Source organism: Triturus cristatus, chromosome 9 (genome assembly GCF_964204655.1).
Source record: "Triturus cristatus chromosome 9, aTriCri1.1, whole genome shotgun sequence".
Lineage (NCBI taxonomy): Eukaryota > Metazoa > Chordata > Amphibia > Caudata > Salamandridae > Triturus > Triturus cristatus.
Window position 1 is genome coordinate 630632061 of NC_140592.1, and position 23893 is coordinate 630655953.

Here is a 23893-nt window from a genome sequence, read left to right on the forward strand (position 1 = left end):
GCACCGCAATCATAATTGTGCACCAGTATATACTCACTGCGTATTTCCCAGGAGTGCCATTACCCTACACAATCCACCGACCAAGAAGTCCCACAGTTAAGAAGATGTCTTGGTGTTTGGAGTAAGTTGTTATACATAGCAATCGGCACATCTGAGGGGTCAGACAGGTAAGAGATATTGAAGGTGAGAAATGAAATAAAGCATAAAAATTCCCTTATGTGGGTATTATGAAGTTGTTGTTGGCACATTTGAAGATTTGTAAGGGTGAATATATTGAGTTTTCAAATTACTGCATCGGGAAATAAGGGCTAAAGAGGTGTTGTAGGAGGAAGACTGGTCCTCAGAGTCCTAGAGGGCCAATAAACATTGAGAATTGGACAGTGTCATTTTTAATATACCCTTGCGTATGCTATGAGAAATTTCCTGAATGCAGTGTTGCCCTAATTACTTACATCGATTTGATAAGGAAGTCCCAAATAACATTTAGAGTGTTGGCTTTAGATGTGTATGATGAGGAATTTTGGACCAGGTTGCCAGAAGAAGCAAATGGCATGTGAAGCTAGTTGGACACAAACTTACTACTGCAACAAGAGGAAGACGAGTCCGGCATGGAGGAATGGTGGATTGTCCGAGAGGATGCAGGTAAGCCGCCGCACCTCTGGAGAGTCGAGGCATAGCAAGTGAGTACCCGGGCCAAATTGTTGGTTTTACCAAGACGGGAAGAGGGAGGAGGGTGTGGGAGGGAATACAGGACACAGGTGGTGTTGGTGAAGGGTCGAGTGATTTAGCCCTTGCTTTTCTTTTCTAAAACAAAAGGAAACTGTTGAACTTGGCCCTTTTTGCAGGGTCATCCCTGGACTTTTGCCTTCCTCCTGTATTTTTTCTGACCTATTGTTGGCTGTTTTATGACTCTGGGCACTTTACCACTGCGGATCAGTGCTAAAGTGCATATGCTTTCTATTGTAATTTGATGTATGGATTAGTGACTCCATGACTGGATTATTTGATTTACTGGTCAGACCCTAGTACAGTGCACCATGGGTGCCCAGGGCTTGTAAATCAAATGCTGCTAGTGGGCTTTCAGCACTGGTTGTACCACCCACCAAAGCAGCCTGTAAAGTGTGTAGTAGGCCTGCCATTGCAGAGCCTATGTGCAGTCTGGTCCAGCCATGTTGACTGGCCAAGTGCACCCACTTGCCAGTCCCTAAACCTTCCCTTCTCTTCATATCAGACACCCCTAAGGTAGGCCCATGGGCAGGGTGCATTGTAAGTAAAAGGTAAGACATGCCCTGGTGTGTGTGGCATGTCCTAATAGTGAATTACAGCCATTTTTGTTTTTCACTATTGCAAGGCTACCTGTTCCCTATAGGCCAGAATGGGCAGTTTGGTTATAACACCTTATAATCCTAACTGACCCAGGGAACATGGTAGAAATTCGAGTTTAGTATGCCTGATAAAATACATCTTTTAGTGAAGTTTGTTTTATCATTCTGTGTTTGAAAATACCACTTTTAGAAAGTAGGTATTTTCTTGCCTAACTATCCAAGCCTGTCTCTGCTAGGTTGTGTATTTCTTGTCTGGAGTTTGAGTGACAGGGGCTGGGGGATTTCAGGAGACAGGGTGAGTCAGCACAAGGCTGAATAGAAAGATCTGCATGTAGAGTGGTGGGAGGAGTTGCACCTGGGACCTGAATAGGGCTGTGCCTGCCTTCCACAATGCTGGCTCCACCTCCTGAGGTGCGTCTAATGTCCCTGGCCCACACTGTCAAAGGAAAGAAGGAGTCCTGTAAACATCTAAAGAGAACTAAGCTATTTCTGCCACTTTTTAGGTACAGTATTGTGGATTTTTGTCGTTTGTGGTCTTGTGTTAAGCCTATATAAAGATACTTATATTTTATAATAAAGCCTGTGTGGTGTTCATTTGTAGTGTTGTCACTGTATTACTGTATGCGTTCACAAATGCTTTACACATTGCCTCTGAGATAAGCCTGCCTGCTCGTGCCAAGCTACCAAAGGGGTGAGCAGGGATTATTTTAGGAGTGTACCCCCATACCCTGACTAGACGCAAGGGCCCCTATTTGGTCAAGGGTACCTACCTCTGCCAACTAGAGACCCCCAAATCTAACAGAAACCTTAAAACAAAAAGTATGCTTCTATTATTTAACTACGAATCTCATATGGCATTGGGGCCAAATACAGAAAATGGAGATTTGAATCCATATTACTCATCTTACCAAAAGGGACTAGAACAAGTGCTTGAATATGATATTGTATTTTAACACGCCCATGTTTATAATTACCGAATATCCCAAGGATTAAGGGTATATTTTTTCTCTCTTTATATCTCATGTACGGAAGAGAGGAATTAAAAGGAAAAAAGGGAACTTAGTATTTTCCTATATCAGAAGAATATTGAATGTCAATTCAGTCACGCTATTTCCCTTAATTTTCCTTCACTGGGACATGCCTTCCTTTCCCACATACTCACCAAAGGTGTTGGTGACGGAAAAATCCTTATTTAGGCTCATAAATAGTTACTTACCCTCGTTTCTTTTTTCCGCAAAGAATCCAGGGGGCCCAGCCACACCTGAAGACCAAGAAGGAAAAGAGGAGACGACAAAAATCATATTCTGAAAATATATTTATTGACACTTATGCATATTGATATTGTAATTAAATCTGAATAATAGACCCCATTGCAAAATATATCAAGCCTCCTCGACCCAGTTTCCTACAAGTACCACAAACACTTTCTTGAAATCACCAAACAGTTTGAACATCAGTTTCTGTAAAACTGATGCCACAGGGGCGAAACCAAATGGCATCCATAGAAATCTGAATGTACAAAAATGGATTATTAAATGCTGTCAAAGATTGTAACTCTTTTGCCAGCTCCACTTGGTGATATGCTGCTCTTAAATCAATAGACAAAAACACTTTAGCACCCTCCAACTGAGCCAACATCTCATAAATTTTAGGTAGAGGAAAACAATCAACTAAGATGTTCTTGTAAAGAGACCTAAGGTCAACACAAAGTCTTATAGCTCCTGTTTTCTTCTTTGACACTCAATGGGAGGAGTCAATTGGTTGAATAACATTATCTGCATGTAGATTTCCCAAGTGCTACTTCCATTGAATCTGATCGCTCAAAGGAACGTTATGAACCTTGTGACTAACATAAACTGCTTCTTTTTTTAGAATGATTTTGTGCTCGTAGCCCTTACATTCCCCAGTCTATTCTCAAACAATAACTTATGTTTTTCTATTAAGCAGTGAAGTGAATCAATCTGAGTTGGGATCTCCACCAGAGAAATAGGACTAGACATACCTGGTCTTAAAGCCTTTTCAAATTCGCCATGATCTTTCCAACTCAAAATATTACAGTCTCTCTTGGCTACATACACCTTTGTAAAAATGGACTTGTCCTTGTATGAGATCCTTTCAGGAAAATACACCATTATGTTGATATCGTGGCCTCCAAAAGCCACTGTATGCATGTCAGGAGTTAGAAGTTGAACTGCTCTCCATTCTACGAAATACAAATTGTCAGTAACAAAGGTAATGGGAGACCCCGAATCCACCGTAAACAGGATTTCCACATCACCAATGTGAACCAAACAAATTGGATCTCCACCTCCAGACAGGTTTTGTGAAGTTTCTACCAGCTTGATAGACAAGATGACTCTATTATCATTTTGATGAGCAATTTCTTTAGAACGAGTAGAATTATCATGTTCTACAACCAAAGCTACTTTGTGAGTTGTCTTGCACACTCTCGCAAAGTGCCTGATCTTCTTACACTTTAAAGAGACTTTCCCTACAGCTGAACACCTCTTGAAATTGGCTAGATTGGAACCACACCTGAAACAACCATTTGTGCATGACGTATCAGGATTTTACAATCTTTAACAGTATCAGCATGGGACTTGGGCCTAACAGCAACAGCCTTAACATGTTCTGGCAATGCAGTGTTGTGATTGGTGTCAGTGTCGTGACATGGCGCTCAGCCACATGCTGGAATGGTGGGCATGTTCTCCATGCAGGCTATAATGCAGCCTGCATGGAGAACGGGGAAAGTGTGCATGACTGGTTTGGTCGGGCTTAGAGGACCGACCAAACAGTCATTGCACACTTAGAAGTGGGCAAACCACTCCTCCCCTGCTCCGAGAGCAGAGCAACCCCACTCACCCCCTTGCCCACAAAGCAGCAGGACACAAATCATAAAATGATGATAACTTTAAATTATTATCATTCTATGTTTCTACTTGGCACTGCTTAAAAGCAGTGGGGTGACGCTCCTAAGCCATAGCGGAGGAGCTGCCACTGCATCGTCTCAATTCAGAGGTGTGATATCAGAAGAACTGGTGCGTGAGCCAATGAATAAGCGTCTTTCACAAATGTCCAACTTAACTGAAACCCAATTAGCAGCTTTGGAACAACCTGCCCCCCATGAAGAAGGAGCAACTGCTATCAGGAAGAGTGCAGCACCAGTTAAAAGCACTGTTAAACCTCCAACCATGGCAAGAGCGCCTGTGCACTACCGTACATTAAACAATTGTCCTGGTTCCCATCCTATGTGATGTCCAAGAAAATTTCCTGGTGTTTAAAACAATAGCACAAGTCCCTCTTTTCCTTTGAGGCATGAGGGCCATGCAGAAGGCACCAGTGGCATTCGGAGGTTGCGCTGGCAAGGATCGAGTGAAACTTGTCTGAGTACAGGCACAGGCATGAGATTAGCACTGCTGTTTCCTTAACGGTTCTCACAATCAGAGCAGGAAAGAATAAAATAAGGCACTTGCTTCAGAGTGAATTTTTTTTACCTCCCAACAAAAATACATTTGGATCACCACATATGACGGGAATCTTGCGGAGGGTACTGCAGGTGTTGTCCTTGAATGGACCAACTCATTGCCAAAATGTGTAGGGTTCACACCTAGTAGATGGCAGATGAAAAGTGTGCAGTTCTAAAGCGTGGTAATTAGAATTGGTTTATATGCGGAAGACTAAAGACAGAACGCGATGTTCCCTCACAGCTGCTTCCAGTTCTGGCGAAACTGACTCAAGCCTGGAACCTCCACGAGGAACCATCAGTGCTAAAAATTCCAAAGTTCTGTTCTTAAAGTAAGATTGGCAATAACATACACAGAGCACTAATCCACCCCACTCCCATCTAGCCCACTCTGACCCGCTCCACTCCCCTCCACCCCAATCTACTCCTCCAATCTACCCCACTCCACTCCAATCTACCCCACTCCGCATCAATCTACCCCAATCCACCCAAATGCACCCCAATGCACCCACCACACTCAACCCAACCCCATTACACCCCATTCCAATCTGACCCACTCTGATCTACCCCAGTCTACTCCACGTCACTCTAATCCACCCCAATTCACCCCACTCCACTCCAGAATCCACCGCACTCCACTCTACCCCACTCCACTCTACCCCAATCTACCTCCTCTACTCCAATCTACTCCACTCCATGCTCCTCCAATATACTCCAGTCTACCCCACTCTGCTCCAATCTACCCCACTCCCCTACAATCTACCCCGATCTATCTCAATACATCCCACTGCACCCCACTCAAATCTACCTCACCCCACTCTACTCCACTCAAAATTACCCCCTCAACTCCAATATTCCCCACTCCATGCTCCTCCAGTCTACTTCACTCTACCCTACTCTGCTCCAATCTACCCTCTCACTCCAATCTTCCCCACTTCACCGTAATCTACCTTAATCCACCCCACTCAAGTCTACCCCACCCCACTCTACCCCACTCCAATATATCCCACGCCAATCCACCCCACTTCTCTTCACTCCAATCTACCTCACTCCACTCCCAACAACCCCACTCCACTCTGATCTACCACACTCTACTTCACTCCAATTTAGCCCACTCTTATCTACCGCAGTCTACTTCTCCAATCTACTCACTCCGCCCCAATTTACTACCCCACTCCACCTCAATCTACCCCACTCCACTCTACTCCAATTCACCCCAAACTATCCCAGTCCAATTTACCCCAATATACCCCACTCCAATATACCCCACCCCTCTCCACCCCAATATTCCCCACTCCAGAGTCTTTACTGCCAGGGGACCCGATCCTCAGCCATCTTATTTCATTCTATCGGCCCACATGCTCTCTGCGTTCAGCCAACCTCAACTTGGCCAATTTTCCTCAAGTCAGGAGAGTCAGAGCGGGGGCCCAATCCTTTCACTCCCTGGCCCCTCCTCTTAGGAACGTACTTCCTCCTATAGAAACATCCAAAACCATCTACTTTCAGGAAATCTCTTAAAACATGGCCTTTCTCCTTCTAGATTCTCTCCCCCTTTCTTTTGGGTTTGGCAGATATGTGTTCTATAGGTCTAGTACTGGGAAGCCCCATTGTTGGGGCAGCTATGCACGCTACAAATCCTTTAACTTAACTTAACTACCTCCACTTCAATCAACCCCACTCCCCCTCATTTACCCCACTCCACTCCAATCAACACCAGGCCACCACAATCTACCCCACTCTATTTCATTCTACCCCACCCCACTCCAACCTACTCCACTCTACCTCACTCCACTCAATCCACCCCAATCTACCCCACTGGACTCCACTCCAATCCAATCTACCCTACACCACTCCAATCAACCCCAGTCTACCCCATTCCACTCCACTCTACCCCAGAACACTCCATCCCATTCCACTCCACTCAATCTACCCCATCTATTCCACTCCAATCTACCCCAGTCTACGCCACTCAACTCCACTTCAATCATACCAACTACACTCCAATCTACCCCAATCCACGCCACCCCCTTAATTTACCCCGCTCCACTACAATCTATACCAATCTACCCACCACACTCCAGTCTACCCCACTTCACTCCAATATACCTATTCTATTCAACCCCACTCTATTCCGCACCACTCCAGTGTATCCCACTCCACCTCAATCTACCCCACTCCATCTCAATCTACTCCACTTCAATCTACCCACTCCACTCTACCCCAATCTATCCCACTCCATCACAGTATACCCCACTCTACTCCAATCTAATTAAGTCTACCCCACTCCACTCCACCTCAGTCTACCCCACTCCACCCAAATCTACCCAACTCCACTCCAATCTATCCACTCCCCTCCAATCTACCCTAGTCTGCCCCTCCATTCCACTCTACTCCACACCATTCCAATCTACCCCACTTCACTCCACTCAGCACAACCCCCACAACTCCACTTCACTACAATATACCCCAAACCAACCTACCCCACTCCACTCCAATCTACACCAATGTACCCCATGCCACACCACTCCAATATACCCCACATCACTCCAATGTAGAATACTCCACTTCAGTCTATCACACTCCACTTACATCTTCACCAGTCTACCCCACTCCACTCCAATCAACCCCCTCTACCACACTCCACCCCAATCTACCCCACTCCACCCCAATCTATCCCACTCCACTCCAATGTCCACAATCTACCCCACTACACTGCACTCCTACCTACTTTACTCCACTCCCCTCTAATCTACCCCACTACACTTCAATCTATCCCATTTCATCCCACTCCAATCTATCCCAATCTATTCCATTCCAATCTACCCCACTCCACTCTAATCTACCCCAAGCAAACACACTCTACTCCAGTCCACTCCAAACTAGCCCACCACACTCCAAACTAACCCACTCCACTCCAATATAACCCAATCTACCCCACTCCACACTAATCTTCCTCAATACACTCCAGTCCAATCTACCCAAATACACTCCTCCCTTCCCCAGTCCACTCCAAACTGGCCCACCACACTCCAATCTAACCCTCTCCACCCCAATCTAGCCCACTCCAATCTACCACAATCTACCCCATTCCAGTCTACCCCAATCTACCCCACTCCAATCTACAACGCTCCAGTCCATCCCACTCTACTTCAATCTAACCCACTCCACTCCAATCTACCCCACTCCATTCTAATTGTCACTCCACTCCAATTTATCCCCTCCAACTCACTCCAAAATACCCAACTTCACTCCAGTCCACCCGAATCTACCCCACTCTAATCTACCAAAATCTATCCATTCCAGTCTACCCCAATCTACCCCACTCCACCCCAACCAATCCCCCACTCCACACCAATCTACCCCATTCAACTCCAATCTACCTCTATCCACCCAAATCCAACCCAATCCACCACAATGCACCCCACTCCACTTCAATCTACCCCACACCATTCTAATTGTCACTCCACTCCAATCTATCCCCTCCACTTCACTCCAATATACCCAACTGCACTCCAATCCACCCCACTCCAATCTACCAAATTCTAAACTACTCCACTCCACCCCAATCTATCCCGCTCCACTTCAATCCCCTACTCCACACCAATCTACCCCATTCAACTCCAATCTACCTCTATCCACCCAAATACACCTCAATCCACCACAATGCACCCCACTCCACTTCAATCTACCCCATCCAAATAGATCCCAATCCAAGCTACCCCACCCTACTCTACCCCACTCCAGCCTACCCCAATCTAACCCATTCCACTCCACTCCATCCCAATCTACCACACTCATCTCCACTTCCCTCCAATCTACCCCAGTCTACCCCAATTCCACTCCAATCTAACCCACTCCACTCCAATCTAACCCCTCCACTTCGATCTACCCCACCCCATGCCCCACCACTTTACCCCACTCAACCCCAATCTACACCACTCCACTCCACCCCAATCTACCCCACTCCACTTCAATCTATCCCACTCCACACTAATTCACCCTATTCCACTCCAATCTACTCCAACCTACCCAAAGGCACCAAAACCCACACCAGTGCACCCCACCCCACTTCAATCTACACCACTCCACTTGACCCCACTCCGATCCACCCCAATATAACCCATTCCACTCCAATCCTCCCCAATCTACCCACCTCCTTTCCACTGCACTCCAATCTACCCTAATCTACTCCAGTCCACTCCAATCTACCTCACTCCACCACAATCTACCCTAATTTACCCCAATCCACACCTATCCATCCCACTCCAATCAAATCTACCCCACCCCAATATACCCCACCCCACTTTATCTCATTTCAATCTACCCTACTCCGATTTATCTCACTCCAATCCACCCCACTCCACGTCCATCTACCCCACTCCAATCTACCTAACTCTACTTTAGTCTACCCCACACCAATCTAACCTACTCCACTCCACCCCAATCTAACCCACTCCAATCTACTCCAATCTACCCCACTCCACTCTACCCCATTCCACCCCACTCCACTGCAATCAACCCCACTCCACTCTAATCTACCACAATGTACCCCATTCCAATCTACCCCACTCCAATCTACCCCACTCTAATCTAACCCAGTGCAGTCTACCCCCTTACACTTCACTCCCATCTACCTCACTCCACTTTAATCTACCCCAATCTACCGTACTCCGCTTATCTCCAGCTACTCCACTCCTGTCTACCTCACTCCACTCCAATCTACCCCACTCTACTCCAATCTAACCTAACCTACCCAACTCCACCACAGTCTACACCAAACTAACCCACTTAACTCGACCCCTATATACCCCACTGCACTCTATACCTAATCTACCCCACTCCTCTTTACCCCCATCTGCCCCACTCCAGCCTACCCTAATCTATGCCCTTTTCTGCCCCACTCTACCCCAATCTACCACACTCCAATCCACCCCCTCAACCCCAAACTACCCCAATCTACCACACTCCAATTTGCCCCCACTCCACTCTACCCCTATCTACCCTACCCCTCTCTACCCCCACTCCAATCAACCCCACTCCAGAGTACCCCAATCTGCGCACTTCAGTGTACACCACTCTTCCCCACTAACATTTAACTATGCTGAACAGCAGTCACACTGGTACACAACATGGCTAACAGGGAAAGGTGTGGGTGGCGGGGTTAGGGAAAAGACTATTGGAGTGGGTAGGATTAGGGGCAGGTGGACCCTCATGGACATATTCGCATTTATTTATAGTGAGGTAAAGTGTTTTGCCTGTTAGGCAAGTGCCAGTATTGGTATGCTTTTGTAATTCACATAGTCTTTATTAAATTAGCCTCCTCCACATTATGTGAGGCGTATTTCTTGTGCTCGCGCCATTTAACCCAATGAGGGTATGTCATCTAGGCACACTGTGAAAGGACAGGAAAACATTATTTTCGTTACTACGTTTTAGGCATTTTTCCGATTGCCGTTCTTCTTTTCGATGGAGGTAATTCAAAAATACATTCTTCCGTCTCGCAATCGAATCTTTCATTTCCATGGAGATGTCTGTAGCTTACTCTCTCTTTTCTTTCGATGAAGTACCTTTCTAGTCATCCATTTGTGCATCCTGCCGACTCTGTTTATTTTGGGTCTCGGATTTCCATATTTTGATCGGCTCTGCAGAGCACACGGTTCCTTCATCCAATGGCCTTGAGCCAAGGCGTGGCGAGGTAGAGATCCCCTAGCCTACTTCAAACGTTCCTGTGCTTATGACAGTCTGCCACAAATATGCAAAATAATAAACTACCGCTTCCAATGACAGCGCAGGAGGGCAGGGTTATATTAAAATTGTCAAAGACTCAATAAAAAGGAAAACGTTACTGAGGGCGCGTTTATGCAAAGATGCCAGGCGTGCTGTCCAATGTAGGCGCGGAAAAGGGGCGTGCCTATTCCGAGGCAGTCCGGCGGGCCTATGGGAAGGGCGTATTCAGATGAATTGCTGACAGGTTGTGCACGAGATCGGAGCGGCAGAGCTGCTTGTACCGAGAAGGCTGTAGTCTGGTGGTAGCCGCTAAGCAACGTGGAGCTCGCCCCCGGGAGCGCCGCAATGATCCGCGCCTTCTCCATCAGCCCCGGTGGGGACCGCAGCCGTTTACGGGGATGGCTGCGGGGCAGCCTGGCTGGTCTGTGCGAGCTGCAGCTACTGCGTGATCGCCAGGAGCTGCGGGTGCGGAAGGCTCTGCGCGGAAGCGAGACCACCGAAGAGGATGAGGAGGAGGCGGCGTTGGAAGCCGCCGAGCAAATGGTGAGTCCGTGTGATATGCAAGGGGTTGTGAGCTCCAAGCAACACTGGTTCTTCCTCCGATTGGGCTTTGAGTGGACACCTCTGTGGCATTGCCGTGAGCTGGCGGGCGTTGACATTATAGCGGATTTTGCATTATACTTCAGAGCAATGCACATACTGTCAGCTAGGAACATTAATTAAAAGGATATAATTGTCTGGATTGGACCTTTTAATAATTTAATATTCCTGCCATAATTAAGGGTGCCAAACAAAACCAGAGCACTACTAGACTCTGGTGACATTTCTCTCACATCTGCATACGATATTGCATAACATTAGTGCACGGAGTAGGCGTCACTTCCATTGCTGAGAGCAAACATGCATTGGCTATCTAGTCCCTAATTTCAGGAACTCGTGCAGATAATATTATCACTGCCGGAACTGGAGGCAATAATGCATACATAGACTACTGTGAGAACTGGAGGTGTGACGGCCTCCCAGGCCTGGAGGCGGTAGTGCATAGAACCCTATGAGACCTGTAAATGTCAGGCATTAATGCCTATGCTGGCACTGGCAGGACCGGAGGCCGTAATGACTAGGCTGTTGCTGCCAGGGATGGAGGCACTAATGCGCAGGCTGCCTGTGCCAAAGGTAGGCCACTGTGAAAACTGAAGCTATCACTTCCAGGGCTGGAGGCAGTGGCACACGTCACTGTGCAAGCTGGCGATGTCACTTCCAGGCCTGGAGGCGGTAATGCATAGGTCCCTGTGAGAACCAGAGGTGTCACTACCAAGACCGGCGGGTTTAATGAATTGATCAATGTTTGAACTGGGTGTGTTACTGCCAGTACTGGATGTATTAATGCCTCTGCTGTCAGTAGCAGTAATGACTAGAGACAATAATGCATATTTTGCCTCTGCCAGTACCACCGCCAATAATGCATAGGCACTGTGAGAACTGAAAGTGTCACTGCCAGGAGTGGAGGCAATAATACATACTTCTCATTACCTGGACTGAAGGCAGTGATGCGTATACCACTATTAGCACCTGCCAGGACTGGGGGCAATAATGCATAGCCTGTCACTGCCATGACTGAGGGCTGTAATGTCTAGGCCATCACTGGCAGGGCCGAAGGTAACAATGCAGGGTCCACTGTGAGAAAAAGTGATCCAAGACAGAACTGAAGGCTAAAAAGCCAGAGCTGCTGCTGCCAGGACCGAAGGCAATAATACATGGGCCACTGTGAGAAAGAAAGGCCCCACTGCCATTCCTGGAGGCAATAATGCACTGGCTTTCACTGCCAGGACCGAGGACAATAGTGCCCTGGCTGACACTGCCAGGGCCAAAGGCATTAATGTGTAGACTGTCAATGTCAGAGCTGGAAGGGTCACTGCCGGGACTAGATTCAGTCATGCATTGTGAACTACGAGAAGTGGCAGTGTCGTGGCCAGGCCTGGATGCTGTTATCCATATGCGATCACTGCCAGAACAGGAGGCAAGAAGGGCTAGGCTGCCTCTGTTAGAACTGGAGGCCGGACCAGAGGCACTAGTGCACAGACTTTGATTGCCAGAAATGAAAGCACCCCTAACGAAGTTGGAGGCACCCATGTATGTGCTCTCATTGGCCTATTATAACTGCCAGGTCTGAAGGGAATACAGACCAGGACATCAGTGCCAGAACTGGGACAGCATGGCCAAGGTAGAGTTGATAATACACAGGCCGTCACTTTCAGAACTGGCAGTGTCACAGCCTGTGCGTAAGACTATAACGCATAGGCCATTGCGGCCTTGACTCGAGGTGTCACTGCCACTACTGGAGGCAACAATGCACATACTGTTTGTACCATAAGTGGTATTATAGTTTATACAGTAGAATTCCTTGAAGGAATAATGGGCATAAGATCATTGTTAAGACTAGGTCAGGATTTCCGCGTCTGTAGGTAGTAATGTATAGGGTTATCACTTACAAAGCTCTAAGGCAAAAATGCATAATCATCAATGTTACAACTGTAGAATATTGTTTTATTTTATTTGTATTTATTTTTTTAGTTTTATATACTCAGACTTGAGCCGAGGGTATCAAAGCGCTTTACAGAGTTTGCACAGCACTAATTTCAGAGTATGCTTAAAAATAAAACGCAGCGTAAAAATAAATAATATAAGGTGAAGTCCATTGCTTCTATGACTGAAGATAATAATGTCTAAGGGAGGTTAATTAATTCTTGTCTGGATTAGATTTGTTCTATCAAAAGTTTTTCATGGTGAAGATAAGGCTTTAAACGCTCTGGATTTTCTCAGCTGTTATTGGGCAATAATGCCTGGACGCAGTTCTCTGGACTATGCATTGTTGCCTCCAGTACTGGCAGTGATGTCCCTGTGCAATAATGCACAGGGACATCACTGCCACTACTGGAGGCAACAATGCATAGATTTTGGAACTGTCAGAATACAAGACAGTGATGCATATAGGGGCCACTGTCAGGAAAGGAGCTATAAAGAACAGGGCATGTCTTCCACCATTAATTGAGGAAATATTGCATATGATCACATTGTAACAATGCATTTTATTATGGTCATAGTGATGCATTGAGATGTCTTGCTAGGGCTGCAAGCACTAATGAACATCGACTTCTCTTTTAATCTGGAACTATTAATGCTTAGATGGGGCCATTGGAATTGTGTCAGGCACATTCTGTGCAGGGTTGACTAAATTGTGCTGTGAGAAAAGGGCAGATTATACTCCATAATGGGACACATTCTGTAGCAGGATTATTGTGCTTTTGCCTTGTTGTAACGCACATTAATGCTGTTTGGGCAGATGTTTCATCTCATTCTTTCCCTCTTATCACCTGAATCAGCAATTGAAAGTTGCCCAGTTCAACTTTGCAAAGGGTTGGACACCGCATGTCACCTTGTGGGACGCTGCCTTTATAGTAACTTTTGATCTGTTTGAAAAAGACCCGTACTTTTTTTACTTTTGGCGAGCAAAGGAGCAGATGATTTATTATATGGCAAGTGATGTAAATTCATATTTATGAGGAAAATGCTGTGGCCGCGAATAACCTAATTCCAGTGGTCCTGTGCACAGGTTAATTTTAATCTGGACAGTAGGTAATAATGAATACAAGGTCATAGATATGTGTAGGGACTGCAGCGACTACCGCAATAATGGGCAGGGCCGTCACAGCCAGCTCTGGAGACGGTAGTGCATAGGTGCAGCTATAGGACCAGAGCCGTTAATGATTAGGGACTTACCTTCCAGGACTGGAGTTGTTAATGCTTAGGGGCATCGTGCATGACTCAGGGACATGATGCATAGGGACCTCACCGCCAAGGCTGAAGCCACTAAACATATAGACATTGATGCAGACTCTGGAAACAGCAATTGGCTTTGAGTCACCACTGCATAGCATCTTCACTGCCAGGACTGGTACCATTGATGCATAAGAACGTGCTGCAGTTCCAGTGGCAGTAATGGATACAGTGTTGCCATCTGGACTACAGGAATAATACATAGAGAGGATACTACCGGATATGGTGGAAACAAATGGACATGTACATCACTGCCAGAAACACATGAGCATCCCCAGCAGGACTGAAGGCAACAGTGCATAGGACATAACCCCCAGGAGAAGCAATTATGCATGAGAACCTTGTTGCAAGGAGTGAAGCAGTTGTTGCAAGGGGCCATCGCAGCCAGGACTGGGTGCAGTAAAGCATGCACAGGAGTAGGGGCAATAACGCAGGTGTGCATTGCATGATCGGCGGGAGTGGTCCAATGCATTGCCGAGCTAAAGGATGTCACTTCCGGAACTGATGTTTTTAATGATTAGAGTCATAGCTACTAGGAATTAAACCATTATTGTACAAAGCTGAAGCCTTTATTCCCTTCAGTCCTAGCAGTTATAATAAGCCTATGATAGCATATACATGGTTGCCTCCAATCTCGTTAGTTATATGCACAGTGCATATAATAAAGATCTGTACCAGGACTGGCACTACTAATGCAATGGGTGTTACCGCTGGGACTGGAGACAGTAATGTAGAGGAACTTAAATATACGTACGAAGGAGGGCACAGATGTAGGAATGACCCTGCCAGATATGAAGACATATCCCTGCTAGTTTTGGCAAATAAAATATAGGATATCATGCCGGGTGAGGAAGTATTAATGCATAGGGGGCATTGCTGTCCGGGTAGGGGCAAACTTGCATAGGGACATACCTTGCACAGCTGAAGGAAGGAATGATGCATGGGCCTATCACACCATGGACAGGCCTGCAGTAATGCATAGATAGGTGCATTATGCCAGGGATTCTAGGAAACGATGTCAAGAGGCTTCGCTGGAGCCTTTAGTGACTAGGACGAGAGTACCAAAGTGGCAGTATTAATGCATAGGAGCATCTCTGCCAGCACTGTCATTGGTAATGCATAGTGGTACCAGTATCCGGATTCGAGACATTAATATACAGCAATATTACTGCCAGGTCTGGAGATAAAACTGTTCAGCACAATACAGCCAGTACTGAAGTGAAACACGTACAGGGAAAGAACTGGCGGGTGTGGAGACAATGATGCATAAGCACATAACTGCCAGAAGTGCAGGAGATAATATCTATGGATATCACAGCCAGGTCTGCGTGCAATAATGAGAGTTGGTGCCCACCATCGGCACAAAATAAGCACTGACCACGCCGTCTTACTGTGCAGGGCACAGCTAGGACGATTGAAAACTATCTCAAGCGGTTTTGTAATTGTATTAGTTATTGAGGACGATAGATGAGGCATTTTTGTGCTTGTTGAGGGCACCTTCAACGAGCCTCTTTACATTTTGGGAACATTTGTGAATATTGATGTAACATTTGAGCTTGTTTTGCTTCCCGAACGTGCAGCATTCTGCACTTTCAGAGGAGTGATGCTTAAGAGTTGGCTAGATAGTGTAATGAACTACTAATGAAGTTTGTTGAAGGTGGTGCTTTTGAATAATTTTAAAAGACTTTTGTGACGATGAACCTAACCTCCGGTGACTTTAAAAAAAAAAAAAAAAAAAACAAACAAAAAAAATAAATAAATAAAAAAAAATATATATATATGGATAGAAGTGTACGTATGGTGCCAAATAAATTGCGCGCTGCATATGCAATAACAGTGCAAAGTGGCCTGTCTGCCAGGACTGCAGGACACATGGCCTAGGTAAGAACATAACTACATGGACAGGCAACGGACTGCAGTAATGCATAGGGTGTCTTGATTAGGTGCAGATCCATGCTACATGCCTCGGTGCACACCCACAATTGCAGGGTCTACTGCCAGAATTGGAGGCAGTAAGGCACAGGCTACTACTGCCAGAACTGGAGGCAGTAATGCACAGGCCACCACTGCCAGAACAGGAGGCAGTAATGCACCGGCCACCACTGCCAGAACTGGAGGCAGTAATGCACAGGCTACTACTGCCAGAACTGGAGGCAGTAATGCACAGGCCACCACTGCCAGAACAGGAGGCAGTAATGCACCGGCCACCACTGCCAGAATTGGAGGCAGTGATGCACAGGCTACTACTGCCAGAACTGGAGGCAGTAATGCACAGGGCACCACTGCCAGAACTGGAGGCAGTAATGCCCAGGCCACCAGTGCCAGAACTGGGGGCAGTAATGCACAGGGCACCACTGCCAGAACTGGAGGCAGTAATGCAAAGGCTACTACTGCCAGAACTGGAGGCAGTAATGCACAGGCCACCACTGCCAGAACAGGAGGCAGTAATGCGCAGGCCACCACTGCCAGAACTGGAGGCAGTAATGCGCAGGCTACCACTGCCAGAACTGAAGGCAGTAATGCACAGGCCACCACTGCCAGAACAGGAGGCAGTAATGCACCGGCCACCACTGCCAGAATTGGAGGCAGTAATGCACAGGCTACTACTGCCAGAACTGGAGGCAGTAATGCACAGGGCACCACTGCCAGAACTGGAGGCAGTAATGCACAGGCTACTACTGCCAGAACTGAGGCAGTAATGCACAGGGCACCACTGCCAGAACTGAAGGCAGTAATGCACAGGCCACCACTGCCAGAACTGGAGGCAGTAATGCGCAGGCCACCACTGCCAGAACTGGAGGCAGTAATGCACAGGGCACCACTGCCAGAACTGGAGGCAGTAATGCACAGGCTACTACTGCCAGAACTGAGGCAGTAATGCACAGGGCACCACTGCCAGAACTGGAGGCAGTAATGCACAGGCTACTACTGCCAGAACTGGAGGCAGTAATGCACAGGGCACCACTGCCAGAACAGGAGGCAGTAATGCGCAGGCCACCACTGCCAGAACAGGAGGCAGTAATGCACAGGCTACTACTGCCGGAACTGGAGGCAGTAATGCACAGGGCACCACTGCCAGAACAGGAGACAGTAATGCGCAGGCCACCACTGCCAGAACAGGAGGCAGTAATGCGCAGGCCACCACTGCCAGAACAGGAGGCAGTAATGCGCAGGCCACCACTGCCAGAACAGGAGGCAGTAATGCGCAGGCCACCACTGCCAGAACTGGAGGCAGTAATGCCCAGGCCACCAGTGCCAGAACTGGAGGCAGTAATGCGCAGGCCACCACTGCCAGAACTGGAGGCAGTAATGCCCAGGCCACCAGTGCCAGAACTGGAGGCAGCAATGCCCAGGCCACCAGTGCCAGAACTATAGGCAGTAATGCCCAGGCCACCACTGCCAGAACTGGAGGCAGTAATGCACAGGCCACCACTGCCAGAACTGAATGCAGTAATGCCCAGGCCACCACTGCCAGAACTGGAGGCAGTAATGCCCAGGCCACCACTGCCAGAACTGGAGGCAGTAATGCACCGGCCACCACTGCCAGAACTGGAGGCAGTAATGCACCGGCCACCACTGCCAGAACTGGAGGCAGTAATGCACCGGCCACCACTGCCAGAACTGGAGGCAGTAATGCGCAGGCCACCACTGCCAGAACTGAAGGCAGTAATGCACCGGCCACCACTGCCAGAACTGGAGGCAGTAATGCGCAGGCCACCACTGCCAGAACTGAAGGCAGTAATGCACAGGCCACCACTGCCAGAACTGAAGGCAGTAACGGGCAGGCCATCACTGCCAGAACTGGAGGCAGTAATGCACAGGCCACCACTGCCTGAACTGGAGGCAGTAATGCGCAGGCCACCACTGCCAGAACTGGAGGCAGTAATGCACCGGCCACCACTGCTAGAACTGGAGGCAGTAATGCGCAGGCCACCACTGCCAGAACTGGAGGCAGTAATGCGCTGGCCACCACTGCCAGAACTGGAGGCAGTAATGCGCAGGCCACCACTGCCAGAACTGGAGGCAGTAATGCGCAGGCCACCACTGCCAGAACTGGAGGCAGTAATGCGCAGGCCACCACTGCCAGAACTGAAGGCAGTAATGCGCAGGCCACCACTGCCAGAACTGGAGGCAGTAATGCGCAGGCCACCACTGCCAGAACTGGAGGCAGTAATGCGCAGGCCACCACTGCCAGAACTGGAAGCAGTAATGGGCAGGCCACCACTGCCAGAAATGGAGGCAGTAATACAAAGGCCACCACTTCCAGTACTAAAGGATTTAAGGAATAGGCCATGACCATTAGAAATTGAGGTAATGATGCACATGCCATCACAACCATTACTGGAAGTAATAATGTACATGTCATCACTGTCTAAAAGTGGAGGCAATAATACAAAGACCATCACTGGCAGTCCACAGAGGATCTACTGCACAGGGTACCACTGCCAAAAGTGGAATTAGCAATGCAAATACCACCGCTGCCCAAATTCGAAGCAATAGTGCATAGGCCTCCACTGCCAGAGCTCGAGGATTAATGCATTGGCCATCGCTGCCATACCTGGAGGTAATAATGCATATCCCGGCACTGCCAGTGCTGGAACTAATAATGCATAGGCCATCGCTGCCAGAACTGGAGAGAATCACTGCCAGGGCCGAAAGTTATAATGCATACGACGTTACTATTGAAACTGCTGGGGCATTACTACAAAGAATGTCACTCAATAGATTGGAAATACCACTGCCCGGTGTGGAGGCCCCAACGTGTCGGATATCTCTGCCAGAACTGAAGGCAGTAACGTATCATCCCCTTTAGAAATTGTAGGTTATTATTTCCAGTAATGCAGTACTAGTCGTGTTGGATCCTATGCTTTTTGGCAATAATACAAATAGGAATCACTGCTAGCAAAGGAGGCAGTTGTATATGGATGCATAACAGCCTGTGCTGGGTGAGGCAAAAATGCAGGATAATCACTGCCAGGGTTGGATGGCAAAGAGCAGGGGACCGGGCACTTCGCGGACAGGACCAAAAACAGTGCATAGGGAATAACTGCTGGTGTCAGACCAATTGTTGCATTGGTGTATTGACAATAATGTAATGAGATAGAAATGCCAGGGCTGGACCCAATAACAAACAGGGGCTTGCCTGACATTGAAGCAATAGTACAACAGTACTCTATAGGCAGAGTAAAGGTAATAATGCACGTGACATCACTGCCAGCATGGGTTGCTACTGCGGACAATAATTCATAGGGAAATCCTTGTCCGGACTCCAGGCAGTAAAGTTTAAGAGTATCTTTGACAGGGCTTGGGATGCTAATCCATCGAGGCGTTGCATTGGAGCCATACTCAATCGCACATAGAGCATCACTGCAGGACAAGAAACAACAATGCTTAAGGGCATTAATGAAGGAACTGGTGACCATAATACCTTCTGGTGGCTGTTGTCTACCAGTATGTTATTGCTGAATCTGATGCCTTTAATGTTTGGGAAAATCACTGTCGGAACTGAAGCCATAAATACATAAGACCATAACTACTATAATGTCAAACTGCTGAATTGAAAGATGGTTGTAAGACCATTGTCTGTAGTGGAGGTAGTAATGCAACAGGGTACCTCAGACCAGCTCCAAATAAGAATTCATAGGGACACCTTTTGCAGAACTGGAGTAAAGGGTGGTATGGCATCCCATGCTATGGTGCAAGAATGTATAGTTGCGTCCCTGCTAGGAATGCTGGTAATACTTCAGTGAGTTGTCACCGCAGACTAAGGGGGACAGTTCTGCATAGATGCATTTCTGTTACGACAATGCAAGAGGCATCACTAGCAAGACTTTGCGAGTTATCATGCACAGGGATACCTCTCGCTTGACTGGCCCTTAAATTATTCCACGTCACCATCTGGATTGGAACCATTAATGCCTAGTGACCTGAAAGCTAAAGATGGTGGAAATAATACAATTGGGCAACACTCAAATGACTGGAAGCAATCACATATAGGGATGCCACTGCTAAGACTGTATGCATTATTGCCCAAGGATATTAGAGCCTAGAACTTCTGGTAAAGGTACGTAGGGGAATAACTTCCCAGACAGAGGTATTAATTACAGTTAGGCTTGTGCACCCAGCCATGGCTTTGATGGAGGCGTTACCCTTGTAGGTGGCCCGGGGTCAGGATTGGGATGTTAATGATACAGGGCCTTGTTTGGGGCTTTGCTGATGAAGAAGGCTTTTCAGTGGCAAACCTATCCAGGGACGGAGTGGCCGTACCGGGCGTCCGGTGTTTGCCCGAGAGGCTGGAAGGGTATGGGCCGGTTTTTCAGCGGTGGGGGCCGCTTGTATTACGGGGGCTAGTTTGGCAGCGGTGCTGCAATATCGTCCCCAAGTGACGAAATCGGCAAGCATAGGTTTTTAGCGTCACGGGGCCAGGCAGTGCTTCCCCTGAGTCTGGTCTGAGAAACTCCCACGGCTGCTTTGGGTTCCCAGTCCGGCCCTGCCCCTATCCTCTAAATTTTGAAACAAATAAAGCAAGAAATTAAAGTTTCTGTCAAGAAAGCAAGACAAGGCCATGATTGTAGGACACATACAGTTGATGCACTTTCCCTAAGGTGATCACTTTACCAATGATACAGTAACCTGGCAGAGGTTCTGTGAGGAGCGCGGAAATGATGGCCTGGTAGCTTGAAAACAGGATATAGGGAATGCAGCAGTAGTTTATGTGGCTCTAAAACAACTGCCCACGTTGGCTCACATTGTAAGGCAAATGATTACCAATGTATGTAAACATAGCCCATGTGGAGATCCGGATAAGCTGGTGGATCCGATCTATCGGGCTCGTGTTTGATAACCCATGCGCCCTTTCAGAAGCGTAACAGAAACATAATATGTAGACAACAGATTGGAAGCAACAGGCGCACCTTGTATTTTACGCTTCCTACAGTCCTCTTCTCATAGGTGCTCGTTACAAAGGCATATATTGTGTCCGTTGTCAAGGAGGGAATTGGAGCAGGGCCAGGTGAGCGCCAATTAGCAGCTCTGTAGATGTTGCAGTATTGAGGTGACACTTCACCATCTACACAAACACTCGGGTGACTGGATGTTGTTGTTGGTGCATATGCAAATGGTTGCATGTCGGAAGCATTTCATTAGAAGCATTTAGAGTGAGTTGCCCAATCAGTAACGTTGCCTCTGGGGGACACAGAGCCAAGATTAAGGACAATGCTGGTAAGGGCCATTCAGTGATGCCTGCAAAGGCATTTCACAGGAGTTACGGTGCCAAATATGGCCACAGGGGTAGCACCGACACTCATTTTTGGAGACCAGCATTCATGTTTTCATCATCAGGCTTTTGATCCAGAGCTAAAGAGGGAAAGGGGAAAAGAGGAGAAACAGCGATAAAGGAAGCAGGGGTTTTCAACTGAATATTCGAACCCGATGAGTTCTGCCTGACCGCATCTTGCTCCGCAGCTTGAACTTAAACTTTCACAGTCAGAAGCCCGCTGTTGTTATCCCACGCCATTTCGGTGCATCTCTCAAGTGTGTTCATAGTTAGGTGTAGATCAGGCCAAGCAAAAACCGGGGGGGGGGGGTTACCCTAGCCTGCGCGCGCACACACCCTCTCCCACTTTTTCGTCCCATAACAGCAATTAGTTAGTGGCCCTATTTGTGAATTTAGGAGCCATATTGAACAACATAACGGAAGTAGGATTTAGATGCGGCAATGGTAAGGAAAGTAGTGCGCACGCGACATGTTCTAATTTGCACATCAAATAACCGCTTGTGTGTGACGAGGCATCCGCTTTCTTTACAGCAAATATTTTTAGAACACGCCTATTGTTTAAAGACCCCCTCCCCGCACCCCCCCCCCCCCCCCCCCTTTCATCCCGCTTGCACACTTTGGGTCTTCAGAACGCTAAGCGCCGCATAATTAAAGCTATTTGACAATATAAAAAAATGTATCGTATGCCAACTGAGAAACCTAAAGGAGCGAGGAAGGTTACATCGCGTGTAGGTTAACAGAGCCGCGAAAAGTCGACGGGGAGAACATAAGCGAATCGATTGCGGGTTGATTTAGCCTTGAAGTGAATGGGGCTGAGGTCTGGTAACCAGGCTGTGGCTTGGGATGGTTTAATGGGTGTAGGAGGGTTTGAGAGACCAAGGGGCAGAGCAAGGCATTGACGGATTGCTGCAGGGTCAAAGGGCGTCGAGAATATTTGACATGTGAACGTGCTGCCCTGCTGCGCACCCCATGAAGACAGTCGTCCGCTTTGCAAACACTCAAGTGCAGGACATATAAATACAATCGTGTGTTGGTGGTGTTCGTATTTAAGGATTACTTATGTTCTTAATAAATTGCGAAATTACTACACTCAAGATAAAATATTGCAGTGTATAATAAACAAGATGTTCGGCTCATGATTAGTTACAGCGCGTACACATAACATGTAGCTGCCTAGTGCTTGTGTCTCGCGACTGTGGCTTATTCTGTGCGATGACATCAACAACTAGCAGCGCTGGAGAGGCCCGATGACGTGATCAGCCGCAATCTGCCCTGGTGTTCACTTAAGCATTCTGTCACCGTTGTAGCAAACTGGCATCTACCACCCCTGATAATCGCGCCTGCTTATGGAACACGGCATGATGCTTTGTTCACATTTGGTGGGGTAGTTGAGTGGTACCATAAGGAGGACTTTTTTTAATTAATAGAGAGAAAATGTCTTCAATTGAAAACATTTATGTACCTGGGCGCAGCCCCTGGTTGACGGCTCCTAAACCAGCAGGTTTGTTTTAAACTGTTGGGCCTATTCACAAATTGCATTTTGTAGAATGTTTACTTGTGCTAGAAAAGTACTTTTAACGCGTTGCAAAATGCTATTCACTAACCTACATGCGGAAGGCTACACCTCCGACTGATAAATGGAGAATATTGATGAATAAATGGGAGGCATTGAGGGAAGAGTATGGTGGGGTTAAGAGGGGGCCAGGGAGGGGTTTAGTGAGGGAAATGCACCCACCCTCAAAAGAGTAAGTCCATTGCTATTCAAAAACTGCACTTCTATAGCCAAACAAGCGTTGGCAAAGCCAATAGGTCTCCTCTATGCAAGAGCTATTGGTTTTGCCAATGTGTTTTATTCATGTTGTACACCAGCGTGGCTGCCCCTCAGCATGGCTAAAAGTGAGTTACGTAGAGTGGATTGGCATAGAGTGGATTGGTGTAGAGTGGAGTGGTGAAAAGTGGAGTAGAGTGTCGAAGAGTGGAGTATCATGTCGTGGACTGTAGTGGAGTAGACTGTCGTGGGGTAGAGTGAAGGGTCATAGCGTGGAGGGGTGTAGAATGGAATAAAGTGTTGTAGAGTAGAGGGTCGTGGAGCGGCGTAGAGTGGAGTAGAACTTTAAAGTGGAGTGGATTAAAGTCATGGAGTGGCATATAATGGTATAGAGTATTGTGGGGTATAGTAGAGTGTCATACAGTGGAGTGACGTAGGGTGGAATAGAGTGGAGTAAAGCAGAGTGTCATAAAATGGAGAGGTGTATAGTGGAGGAGCAT

At 47.4% G+C, this 23893-nt stretch overlaps 1 protein-coding gene across 1 annotated transcript in view; it reads left to right on the forward strand.

The window, feature by feature from the left end:
- Nucleotides 1-10770: 10770 nt before the first annotated feature.
- Nucleotides 10771-23893, forward strand: part of DACT3 (dishevelled binding antagonist of beta catenin 3) — a 335358-nt gene continuing 322235 nt past the window's right edge. Inside the window, exon 1 of the mRNA XM_085625667.1 lies at nt 10771-11058. Coding sequence (XP_085481793.1) covers nt 10861-11058 — 198 coding nt within the window. The 5' untranslated portion in view covers nt 10771-10860. The remainder of the gene's footprint in view (nt 11059-23893) is intronic.